The sequence below is a fragment of the Neodiprion lecontei genome, chromosome 4 (assembly GCF_021901455.1).
Source record: "Neodiprion lecontei isolate iyNeoLeco1 chromosome 4, iyNeoLeco1.1, whole genome shotgun sequence".
NCBI classification, from domain to species: Eukaryota; Metazoa; Arthropoda; class Insecta; order Hymenoptera; family Diprionidae; genus Neodiprion; species Neodiprion lecontei.
In genome coordinates, this window is record NC_060263.1 from 25,389,665 (window position 1) to 25,402,756 (window position 13,092).

Genomic DNA, 13,092 nt, shown 5'->3' on the forward strand with positions numbered 1-13,092 from the left:
CAACGCGTGTTACGCGTGAAGAATTCCATGCGGTTTCACCTAGAGTCAGATGTTGTTGCAATTTGGCCTAGAATTATTCGTAACTCGGAAAATGTACAAGCTTAGGTCGTAAGTACCTAATTCATGACTTCCGAGTCAATGAAAATATGATTTTCTGCAAAGTTTTAAAAGTTGCCTCAAACTTAAAAGTTTTCTGGCATTTAACTTTGAAACGGTAAGTGATATCAAGAAACGAGAAAAAAGGGTGGTTTTATTTGAGAGTATAACCATATAACGAAGTTACAACAAAGTTTGGAACGATCTCCGGCACTAGGTGAAACAGCACGGAATTTCCCGTATAAGTATATACGTTGAGAGAAATTTTTAGTTCCGGTTACCGCTCAGTCCTTAACTATTTTCATTTTTTACCAAAATCGAAAAATGTAGTTCTAGGTAGAAAATGAAAATTAGTTTTCTAGCTGTTACCAGAAAGTCTAGTATCCGTTGCTATTCTTTCTCATTACGATCACTGTTACTATATTTTCTCGTAACTGTTGCGAAAATTTAATGCTTGTGCAAGAATAAATTGACGTTAAAGCCTTGTTTAACTAAGAAAGTAGAGTAAACCGAACAAACTGATTTTGCGTTGCAATTACCAAAACATGATCGACAATAGCGCAAAATGGTTCGGTGTACCTCGTTTTTCGTTATTCCAACAACATTCAAACAGGTTTTTTAACGATACCGGTTTTACTGAATTCTTCTAATTACTATAACCAATGAAATTTTTCTCAGCGTGTATTGTTTATGCACACGTAATGCCTATACGAAGAATCTCACCGTCCGCACTTATCGGATTGTCCAGTCTCGCTATATATTTATGAGTAGTTCTCTGTTTGTGAGATTCACATATCGTTATCGGACACACATGCATCGACGTTTGAAATCCTCTTTAGAATTTGCATTGCAGTGTAGCAGACCGACGCATAATTTACTCTGGCCTAAAATTTTATACCGGGACATTCCAACACCTCGTCATCGCAACTGTTGGATAAGTCGTTAACGATCTTCTTACACTTTTCAAGTACTATCCTTCTTTCTTTACTACACAAATAATCCGCGAGAAAATTCACATCACCTATTAGAGATCATTGAAGGTAACACACTGACGAAAAAAAAAGTGTCAAGATCATGCCCACTTCGGCCCACTTCTGGTAACAGAAACACCGACTGGGTGTTCTACTGTATATTCATTGCATAAATAGCCTTATGTCTATTGATAGCTCCAGTCAATCAGTCTGCAAATATGAGCACGTGTCGTTTTCACGTCTGCCTAGGTGAGCAAGAATCAGACATTTCCAGTGTTGTTGCATCACGTGGATATGTTTCTCTGTACAGAAGTTATTTCACGCTCTATATTTCATCTCGATAACATCGTGAGCGAATAAATGTGGTCTAACCCTTTCAGTCACAGAAGCTAATGTAGTGAGCACCGTTTATTTATTTTATTTTTTTTTTCGTCATTTCTTTTATATTTCATGTAAAATATTGATTTTTTTTATATTTTCAGGTAAAAAATACTTAAACTTTGTAATAATTAGGATTTTTGTGAATCCATAATTGTTCGTAAATATTATGAATAAACAAATTCAAATAAAAACGTATTTTAATTAGATGGCCATTAGATTTCCACAATTCAATGCATAGGGGTAGTTTTCACCCTTCTTATGGGTGCATATAGATAGTCTTGGGGCTTGCACCAATTCATGGTTTAAAATCGTACTGTGTCAAGATAAATATTCATATAAATCTCATTCAAGATCACTGTCTAAAGCAATGCTGTTAATTCACCCCGTTTTCACCCCATTTTAAGGGTTTTTTTTTTCAATAAATTCTTACATAATATTATTATTCAGCGTCGTAAATACTGCGGTTGAAAATCTTTTACAAATTTGTAAATAAAATGAGAGGTTGTTTAATTCCAAGTTAAAATGCACAGGAAAGGTAGAATCGCACTTCCATGCCAAAAAAAGGAGAATGGCTCGAGTGAAAGGGTTAAAGTGATGTACGTTATAATTTGAGGAATCAGGAAAGATTGATAGTCGCGTATACCCTGACCACCGCAACCTAATCGCCTCGGTAGAATGACGTTCTCATATTTTACTGGGATCAAAATGAATTCGAATTTTCCAGGTCAGGAGAGATTTGGAAATATGACGAGGGTCTACTACAAAGAGGCGGTAGGTGCTTTCATAGTTTTCGACGTAACGAGAAGCGCCACCCTCGACGCGGTAGTCAAGTGGAAACAGGACCTGGATTCAAAGGTCCAGCTCCCCGATGGGTCAGCCATTCCATGTGTTCTTTTGGCCAATAAATGTGACCAGCAAAAGGAAGGCCTCGTCAATTCTCCGAATAAAATGGACGAGTATTGTAAAGATAAAAACTTTTCTGGCTGGTTTGAGACCTCGGCGAAGGAAAACATTAACATTGAGGAGGCGGCGAGGTTTCTCGTCAACAAGGTAGTGCATACAGTCTTTGCAAGCTTCTTCAAAATGAACAGTTCGATTAGTTAGGTTCCCAACAGTTGGAGTGCTTCGGGGGCAATTTTACAAAACGCGGTTCTCTTACAGAAATTTACAGTTGCGTAAAGTCTTCTGAAATTGAACCATGGTAAGAATTACAAATCGGAGAGCGTGCCTAACTGCTACTTGAACTTTCGATCTGAAAGTCTCTTTTCATTTGTGAACTGTTATTATATTGGATGAAATAATTCTAGCATAGACGATAACTTGTAGCATCAGCTGGATGCTCTTTTGGAATTTGTCGAATTTCAATTGATCGTACTTCTCGACATTGCCCTCAAAACACTTGACGCAATCAAGTGTAGACTTCCTTTTTGAAATATCAGAGACTGGAATTTCTTTGATTTCTCTCAGCAAGTGATGAACGCATAAAATAGATATTGCATTTGATCCTGCTGCTGAAAAATACTGCTGAACTATCGTTCGACGGAAGTACGTCGTTACGAAATTTATGGGCGATGACCCAATTCTGTAAAATATATCCACTACCAAGTTTAATATTTCTTCAAAAACAGTACAATCAACTCGGTACTAAAGATGCAAATAACAATTAAAAATTATTCATAGACAGTCTATAAGAACTTTGGATCTTAAACTTTCTTTTAAGGGACCTTGAGTAGGAATGATTAAAAAAATTTAAGTCGCTCACTTGTACCGACGAATAGTTACAACACTGACTATTTACTGCGATTATATTCCCAAGCAGAAATTACTTTTTTGTGTTTTCAAATCTTCAGCTGTGGAAATGCAGCTCGTTTTATCTTTAACTCGTCGAAAGCTAATCCGTTTGCAAGAATTAACGAAATATAAATAAATTTGAATGATAGACTTCTGCACTTCTACCGGATATCGAGTATTATACAAAAACTTGTCGTTGCCGCGTAATTCACCAGCTATTGAATATTGTGATTGAATTTCATTTGTTGTTGACAGATTCTTCAGAACGATCAAATCATAAAGGGAAACGGTGCGCAAGAGCAATCAGACGGCGAAAGATTCGCTCTGAATCAGTCACCGACCAACACAAAGAAGTCCTGCTCCTGCTGACATCATTTTTCACGTCTAAGGCACTACGCCGCCAGGACAGTCCTGCACTTACTTTGACCAATTGAAAGAAATTAAGCACGCCCGCTGTTTTTACGACAAGGTTCACCCTGCGGACTTCAAGCCACTCGAAGACTTAGGTTTCAGGGCTACGCGAACCAAAACTCTACCGCAAAGTCGCCCATTCATTCATTAATCCATCCAGTCGCAGACCGTCTCACGAAGTGTCGTGACGCATTTATTCCTCCCACATCTGCACACCTCCTAATACACGGACTCGCAATATAGTGATAACTTGGCGTAAACATTCCTCTCAGTGTGTAAATTTGTTACTTTCCCGCACGTGAGTATCGTTTTTATTGCACGCATATTTACATCACGATCATCCGAGTAATTTATTAAATTACTTAATTACTATTGAATAAGCGTTGAGAATTAAAAGAAATTAAATGAAATAAAATTACGAAATGCCTTAAAGTTCGGTAGAATTTTTAATCACATATTGTATTTTATGTATAGCGATTATATTCGATAATTCTCTTTGAGTAAGTTCCTTTCTCGCGTAAGTTACCCGTAAGTACGTACCGAACATTTTTATCGAATAAAGTATAATCATGGGTATTGATAAGCTGTACTAAAGAAAAGTGCCATTTCATTTGAATAAAATTCAAACGCCGTTGTACGTAACACGTAAACACACGCAAAGTTGCATAAGTACGTATTATACATTGATGTATCGCCTCTGATAACTTTCAAGACCTGTTTCGCTTCAAATACGTTAATCCGAAAAAAAGAATACCAACCACACGTTCGATCTCTATGAAAAATAATTCACCATCATTACACGGGTCTTTGCAAGCAAAAGAAGAAACGAAACCTTGAAGTAAATTTTTAACATTCTATCCATTTTAGCTCGGATGAATTCAAATAAAATTTATTAAAATTCAATTTCACCGATTTTTCAATTCGAAGCTATTCCATAGTCTGTAAGAAAGCCTACATGTATAGGCTTGTATTCGTAACGAAATACTGTCTCGAAACGTGCGTGTAAAACTCAATCCAAAATCTTGATTGGCTAACTATATGTATTCAATAAGTCAAATAAGAAATTATAGTTATGATTAGTTCGATAGCGTTCGCTTCGAGATAAGTTACGTTTTGAATATCGGCCAATTTCGATGTACAATGATAATTGTACACGCCTTCCAATATTAAAGTGCCAAAAAATTCTTTGCTCGTTGAAAGTAAATTATTGTATTAATAATTGTACATAGAAATACAAATGCATGTATATAATAAAGTATACAGAATCCGGTTGAAAAAGAATAATCATAACTAAAAATAGCAACGATGATAAAATCAGGCGTTGTAGAAGGAGAAAATTTCTCATTGACATAGACTTTGGCAAGTTTGCACTTTTATACACAACCGACTGTATAATTAATACGTAGCTTCAGGAATATGCAAACAAAGACACAAATGTTCCAACAGTATCTGTAACTCGATTATAACGGTTTACTTGTACTCCATTCTCCATTTACTTTCTTATGTATGTTTTTGACCGAGATATTATTAAATTATATTCATTTGTTATTTATCGACTCTTTCTACCCTTACTTCCTACACAACGCCTTCCCCTGCGACATCTCTTAATGTTCTGTAAAAACTTGGCGTATTTGTGAGTTGAACGGAAAGTTATCTATTTCCATGTCAGTGAAAATAATTTTGATAAATTTAGAATGGTACCAATGCTAGGATATGATTCACATAACTTTCACTATCCTGTCTACAAGGTGACCATGCTCGTTCGGCAAAATTCACTTTCTCTTTCTTTTTTTTTTTCCATACCGCAACAGCGTAGTTTTCTATTGATTTTGTTCACAATCAATTGAATTGAATGTTTCGTCAGGCCCTTTAGCTTATAACGTTCCATTTTACTGAAGTTAGCGTACGTATTGTATAAGAATATCAAAGGTTTCGTATGACTAGAACCTATACTCAGCCGAAAGATAATCACTTTTAATATTTAAAGATCGCACTTAACTAACTCTCCTGAGATTGGTGAATTGTGACAAAACAGTATAGCAGTTTTAAGAATACAAAAAACCCCGTTTCTCGGGCTGATGTGCTGCACAAAAAAAAAAAACTATAGAATATAATCTAGACTGAGAGCAATCCTTAGCTGATGTTGAAAACGAGCATTTGTTGAGTACTCTAAGTCTAGTGAATCTGAAAGCTTAAAAGAAATGTCAATATACTTGTTACACATCTATTTTATGATATTAGTTGGGATAGAATTCATTAAGGAATAATGTCAAACAGTAAGATAGTGTCGAGGCACACTTCTTCTGCTAAACGTAATGAAACTACTTTTTCATAATGTAAAAATCTTGAGTCGAGGTTTTTCGATGCCTTGGAATAGGCGTATTGACAAATAATAATTTGACTCATTACTCCCCGTTTCAATGACGAAGAAACCCTAGTTAAGATATAAGTGAAAAAGTCCATTCCAGAGTACAATGCAGTGGATGATGACAAAGTATCACAATTTATGTAACGTATACATTTCACGTACGCGGTTATTAGATAACTTGGTTAAACAGCAAAATGATAAGCACCCGGGGGAGTGAAAACGATGCGTGTACGTTGCGTTCATTGTGCCGTGAACTCTGAAGGCGACAAGACAGTGGGACCCGAATCGGATATCGTGTATCTCGGAATTCTGTGTTACAAAATGTTTCTCAAAGACGTCGAATCGGAGTCTTATTCCCCACCTCCCGAACTTCCAATATCTATTTCCTGGGAAAATATTACCGTTCATGTCCGACGCAAGCCTGATTTTTTTATCAAAAGTATCGCAAAGAAGATTTTTGGATATTCCACTCGCGATGACAAACCGGTCAAGATACTTGACTCAGGTATGATGGAACTAACTCGACTCTACTCCGTACATCATAACAGTGCCAGAAAAAATTGTACTTTACCCAATTTGAGATCACACGACACTTGGAAGACTATAGCCTTTTAAAGGCTGAAAAATTTTGAAATATTTGGCAAAGGTACCGGGAGTCTCACTAAAAATATGAAAGAATTATTTCACTACGTAAAATTTCAACATATTCAAAACTGGTCATTAATCAGCAATGCTTTTTGATAGTGTACATATTCCAATGTCTAATAGCAATAAATTTTGATTACCAACAAATGTACTGTAAAATATCTTTTTCATAAAATTAAATTATTCACCGGTTTTTTTGTTCTTCAGAAAATGAATACATTTAATATCTAGTATCAGTCGTTATGTTCTTAAGTAAATTAGAACGACTTTTATCATTTCAGAATGTTGCGAAACCTAGTTTGTATTGTATTATACCCATTCTTGGGATTGATAAGTAGATTTAATTCACTCACTGTGGACAGGTAAATTTATACTTCTACCACTGACTTCACTGATTTTCTGATTGATCGAGAAATAAAGTTTTCAATTTACAAGATTACAGTTTGACAGAACTATAGTGATTGTTGTAAATCTATAATAATATAATAGTTGAACCACTGCTTTGAATTCATTCGGCATGCCACTCATAAATATCGTTCGAACGAAATTTTAATAAACATTTTTGAAATAGTCACTGGCCATGCGGATTCTAGCAGTTTGGTAGCGGTCATGGGTCCCAGGTAAGAAATATATTTTAAATGATAAGCGTCAAATAATTTCAGTTTACCGAAGCAGATCGAACTCATTGTTAGACGAATACAGTAACATTAATAAATTCATTGTGAGACTCAATAAAGCTGTTGGATGCAAGAAGAACCGAACTCGAGTCAAGTTGTATCCGCTTATACGTACATAATCATATTTTACGGGCATTCGTACTGAAGCATATTGAATTTTAACATATTCCTCACAATGTTTTTATATTATTTCAAATATTTTCCGCGCGCATGTGCGTGACATTTGAACCGATGCGAAGACGATCACAACATGTACACGTCATACATGAACTCAGATAGCGATAACGATAAGGGTGTAAACTGTAAGTTTCTAAAATGAAAATTGAAGACATTGGACTGTCTGTTTTTATACACACAACTTTATTAGGTACTGAAATATCATGCGCACACAGATAACGAAAAAAAGACCGATTTCGATTTTCTCTGTCTTAAAATATTTTATCAAAGTGGTGCCAAATGTCGAACAGGAAAAATGTACATCACCGGCCCGGAAAATAATTCACCAATACTTTTCATAAAAAAATATACTTTATATACTTTATATATATATATAGATAGATAATAGGTGTATTTATTTACAATTGCATCGCTTCGACCATTATTTGATGATGGATGTCAACTAATTGTAGTAGCAAACAATTGTAAGCTCGGGGAACATTGTCTGTTTAAATAAATGCCCTCTATCAGTATAGTTTATGTTAAGCACAAGGCACGTGCTATATAATATATATATATGAGGTTTTAGATTTACTCGGTCTCGTAGTTTTAATGTTATTCAAACAAGAAGATAAAAAAAATTTCATACAACAATATTTTTTCTGATCTCCAAACACACCTCCTTACTTCTGGTGTAGAACGACATGAAACATCGCGGATAAAATCGAGAATAGTGGAGATTGAAACGAGTAAATTTGACACGGTGGAAAACGAAGACATATAATCCTTTTATCGTTTTGTCAAATACCCAGTGTAAACGAAGTTAATTTGTTGCTCAACCATTTAGCGGTGCAGGTAAAACGACGCTCTTGGCCGCACTGGCGAGAAAAATTGAACTGCATTCTGGGTGCATCAGACTAAATGGATGCAGCGTGTCGAGAGACTTGATGTCCAAGATAGCAGGCTTCGTACCTCAATTCTGCGCCTTGCCACCTGCACTAACAGCAATGGAATACATGATATTCACGGTACATGCCTCAGAATAAATATTGACAAGCAGAAATCGCTTAAACGTTGGGTGAATATTTGATTGCAGTGCGCTTTGAGGCTGGACAAAGGAATGTCGGCGAAGGACAGAAACACTTTGGCGGTGAACATCCTCACGGACCTCGGAATACTGAAGCATAGAGACACTCGGATCTCGAAGTTGTCAGGTGGTGAGGTGAAGAGGCTGTCGCTGGCAGTCGAAATGGTTACGAAACCGAAAATACTTTTCCTGGACGAGCCCACATCTGGTAAATATGGATCGATAATTTGATTTGATAATTATGATTGATTGGCTAACGGTTAATTGTTTGTTTTTCTAATTGCAAGACTTGGTTATGGAAAGCTTTGTCCGGGAACTCGGTGATTTTCAATTTTCATTGGCCTTACGGAAGTTTATTAAAGTTTCTCAATTTGTAACACTGGTCAAAAAGAATTTCCGTCAATTATTTCATATTTTCGAAACCGATCGTTCGAAAAATATTCTTTTCTTGAGTAAATATTTTTATACCTTGACAAATGTTAACTCTCGAGAGATCTTCATAAGTTACAGTTTCCTATTAAGTTTAGAAAAAGAAAATGTTCACTATTTCACCGACTTTAGAAATGTAGGTTAATTGTCCGTTGAAAAATATTGTTCGACACTCATTTGTTTCTTAAACTCTACCAACACCTTATATTTTTCTGACGAACTTAGAACTTCTTTGGGCATAAAGCGTGAATTCTATTTGAGAAAAGGTAGTCAGAGTGGCATTGATTAGAGTTCTGGAAAGCAAACCTAGTCGTTCTACGAAATTCGGTAACCTTTATTTCTGATCGCCAAATGGTTCGCGGTAGAAGAAAAGTCCTTAAAAGTGTTCGCGTTGGTGAATAATAAGATTGAAATGCTTCCCAGGAATTTTCTGCATATTTGTTGAGAAATCTTCATTAGTTTCAAATACGACTGAACTCAATCAAATCTCGTAAAGAGCGTTTGCTTCTCGCGCCCGTACTTTATTCTCTTTTATACTCTAGGGTGTTGGACAAAAAAATAATTTGCGAATTTCCACCGTGACACGAGCGGTGTAAGTTACATTTAAGATGGTGCTTAATTGATTTTTCAATTTTCCTGAAAAAAGTAACATAGAACGCTCATCTTTGGAGAGAATCTTCCTTTCAACCCAAAAAAACTTTTCAGAGGGTGTCACCATGGAAATTTGCAAATTTTTTTTTTTTTTTTGTGGAACACCCCAATATACTCAGAGGTTATAGACACTTGAACTTCGTGCTCACCGAATCGTTACATTTCTACAATGAAACGATGCCAATTTCCGGTATTCATAGGTTTGGATACGTGGACAGCGATGCGAGTAATTGAATCAGCAAAGGCTGCGACCAGATCAGGAACAATCGTGTTCTGCTCGGTTCATCAGCCTGCAATGGATCTCTACAAAATGTTCAGTCACGTTGTATATCTGGCTAATGGAAGAACAGCGTACTATGGAACATTGGTAAATGCAAGGAAATTCTTCAACAGGTAGGTACGTCATGCTCTAGTCAATTTTTCGCTGGTCAAGTAATTGAGCCTAAATGGCTGATCGAAACGGATAATTGGGTAGGATTGTGAAGTCGTACCTACACAAAAAAAAAAAAAACGATAAAAAAACAATTCTATAACATTTAATGGTTACCTCAAAATTGCTACTACAACAGAGTATCTGATACTACCAGCTAGATGAGAACTTACAAAATATTTCATATAACATTAGCAGTGGACAATAATCTCGCGTTATTTTCATTAGCGAAGGATTTCATTGCCCGGAATCGTTCAACGAGGCGGAATTTTACGTCAAAATTGTGTCAAATATGAATCTGGCTGATTCCCTGAACGCTACAGATTCATTTCTCCTTTCTGAACGTCTAGCAAAGATTTGCAGCTCCTTTACTCGTTCAACGTACTACAACCCACCAGAAGTCCCTGCGGGGAATGGTTCGATAGAATTCAAATCTCAAACGTGAGTAAACTTTTCAATTGCTTAAGGGGTACATCAATGTACAGCTGATTTTGCGAAACAATGAAGATCAAAAAGAACTAGCCGGACAAACGAAAAGCTTTGCTTTTCTGCCACGAGCACGACTGCGTGATCACCTCTGCGGTAATCTGCAGAGCTTGGTTTAGGTACTTCGTTAAATGTTTAAACATTAACTTCACGTTCATTTTTTCAATAATGCATGCTCTTGAATTTTCGAACAAATTCTTACATCATTTCGTAGGTGACTTTTCGCATGTAACTTCTAGGTAGCGTATCAATTTGTTTAGAATTTTTATCCAAGTACTTGACTCAGCATTCCCGTTAACAATTTTTTCGAAAATTACGGAAGCTGCCATTTTATAACCGAATTGCCCGTAATATTGAAAAAAATATTATCAATCTCCGGCGAATACATGATTCTTTAGTAAAATTTCGTTCAAGTAAATCGTCAATTCTTCTTCTAGGCTTAAACCCAATCAATTAGTACAATTTTACTGGCTCATGTGGAGAATATCAATACAGATGCGAAGGACAGTGTTCCACGAGGCGGGCCATTATTATCCTTTTTTAGTGAGTATAATACGATCCAGAGCCAAAGCTACATGATCCTAATAAATTATTCGGGTACCATGATCGGTAAATAATATCTACATACATATATTCGGTATTAAATTTCAGGTATCATCGATACTCATCAGTTGGTTTTACTTCGGTGTGAATTCGCACACACAGGTTGGCGTTCAGGATATGCGGGGTGCTCTTTACCTTATTAGTGCTGAGATCATCTTTTCGTCAACTTATTCGAACGCTTGCGTACTGTCTGAACAATTACCTCTATACTTGCAGGAAAATTCAATGTACACGCCGGCAGTTTATTACATCGCAACTGTTATCAGCTGGGTAATTTTCATGGAACTGATATAAAAACAAAACTAGTAGCCGCTAAAATAAAATGGCTTTGCTTTCATACCGGGGGTACGATTGCATTGAGGTTCATTCAAGCTGTTAATATTTCCAAAGTTGATAAAAACTACACTGGCATTTCCAAAGTAAAAAGAAGGGTTGTTGCTCCTTGTGATTCATCACAAACATAATTTACCAGATATTGAATTAGGTTGAATTTAATTGAAAAATTGAACATGAAAATGACTTGACGTACAGTAAGAATTGAAAACAACTCATAATTAACAATGTCAGAGAAATTACATTATTTCAACTTCTTTCACCGATAAAACCCTACTGTTTATCCGAATGTGATAAACAATATAGCACTTCATTTTGCGATCGTGCCAGTTTTACTTGAATTATTTTTTTTTTCGTTCTTTCCTATCAAGCTGGTGTAAGTAACGGAGTGTTTCTTTTCCTTTCATCAGATTCCCAAGATTGTTTGCCATTGCATTCTATTTTTTTTAATAATGCTCGTTTCTCTGGATATGGATATCAACTTCTTTGTTATCACGCAATTCGTTACCTGCATCATATTGGCTGCTTTAACGAGTTCAGCTTACGGCTCAATGATGTCAAGTTGGATTGAGAACCCCGATATTATGATGAGCATTATGGGACCGATCGACCTTGTTGGTTATCTGATGTCTGGAGTTTACTACAATATCAGGTATCTCAAGGGGTCAAAATCCCCCCAATCTTCCTTCTTCAACTTAGCAATTCATCTCCACGGCGATCATTCGCTATAAACGTACTTACATCGTTACATGGTCAAAAAACTGTACACCCAAATGCGCACGCATCAAATCACGTGACTCCGTTGCTAGATTCACCCAATCGGCGTTGAGTTTTTGGCTGCTCGCAGGTTGGCCAACGAAAATCTTCAAAGTGTTCATTGATAAATTTTCTGTTTAGAGCCATGCCTCCATACTTGTCATGGGTGAAATACTTGTCGATTTTTTACTACGCGAACGAAGCCCTGGCGATCATCCATTGGACAACCGTAGATAGTATTGGTAAGAAACCGATCATTGTTTTAGCTCGACAAGACAGACAGAGTACTTTTTACTGCCCAAAAAAAAACAAAAATTAAAATGTTTTAATACAAACCCATTTCAGAGTGTTACCCGGACAAAGACTTGCCGTGTTATAGAAATGGGCGAGAAGTTTTGACTGAATATGGATACGGTGAAGATAATTTAAAGATAGACCTATGCGGGCTTCTTTTGCTTACCTTCGGCATGCACTTTGTAGGATATCTCGGGGTGAGGAGGCTCAGAATTGTAAGAGCGATGTACTGATTATAAAATTTTCCTGCGCAACCGGAATAATATCACGTACGCGTATCGATGAATCCCAAAATTGATCCCTCGTTTGTTTCGTATTGTGCAACGTATTTCACTGTGAAAGTATTTTACTAATTTTATTACTAAACTGTACGCCCAATACATATCCTTAGTCTAACGGTTATGCATATGTACTTATTATAATTATTATATACGCGTTTCCTAATAAAATACAAAATTTCTGGGTCACCCAATATTTGGGCTGTGTCAGAAAGGCGATATTCCGACAATCTCTTATTTTTTGTAAAC

The 13,092-nt window shown here is 36.3% G+C and overlaps 2 protein-coding genes across 8 annotated transcripts in view; both read left to right on the plus strand.

The window, feature by feature from the left end:
• Window positions 1-5,198, plus strand: part of LOC107220889 (ras-related protein Rab-32) — a 34,325-nt gene extending 29,127 nt beyond the window's left edge. For 6 of the 7 annotated variants that reach the window (XM_015659662.2, XM_046736721.1, XM_046736717.1 and 3 more), the window contains 2 exons: window positions 2,173-2,498; window positions 3,495-5,198. In XM_015659662.2, the coding sequence (XP_015515148.1) occupies window positions 2,173-2,498; window positions 3,495-3,608 (440 nt within the window). In that variant the 3' untranslated portion in view covers window positions 3,609-5,198. The other variant, XM_046736719.1, reaches the window with a different exon arrangement.
• A 127-nt stretch (window positions 5,199-5,325) lies between these two features.
• LOC124294021 (protein scarlet-like) lies at window positions 5,326-13,070 on the plus strand. Its single transcript, XM_046737523.1, has 11 exons — window positions 5,326-6,523; window positions 7,235-7,283; window positions 8,344-8,524; window positions 8,593-8,791; window positions 9,864-10,056; window positions 10,322-10,534; window positions 11,017-11,122; window positions 11,231-11,452; window positions 11,926-12,167; window positions 12,413-12,513; window positions 12,617-13,070. The coding sequence occupies exons 1-11, from the start codon at window positions 6,241-6,243 to the stop codon at window positions 12,796-12,798; spliced, it is 1,971 nt and encodes a 656-aa protein (XP_046593479.1). The 5' UTR covers window positions 5,326-6,240; the 3' UTR covers window positions 12,799-13,070.
• The last annotated feature ends 22 nt before the right edge of the window (window positions 13,071-13,092 follow it).

Bases quoted from the DNA above. Each gene is read 5' to 3' on its own strand.
- LOC124294021 (XM_046737523.1), top strand. From the start codon at position 6,241: ATGCGTGTACGTTGCGTTCATTGTGCCGTGAACTCTGAAGGCGACAAG. The intron at 10,057-10,321 runs GTAGGTACGTCA...TATTTTCATTAG, and splicing joins GCAAGGAAATTCTTCAACAG to CGAAGGATTTCATTGCCCGG. The intron at 12,168-12,412 runs GTATCTCAAGGG...TTTTCTGTTTAG, and splicing joins GGAGTTTACTACAATATCAG to AGCCATGCCTCCATACTTGT.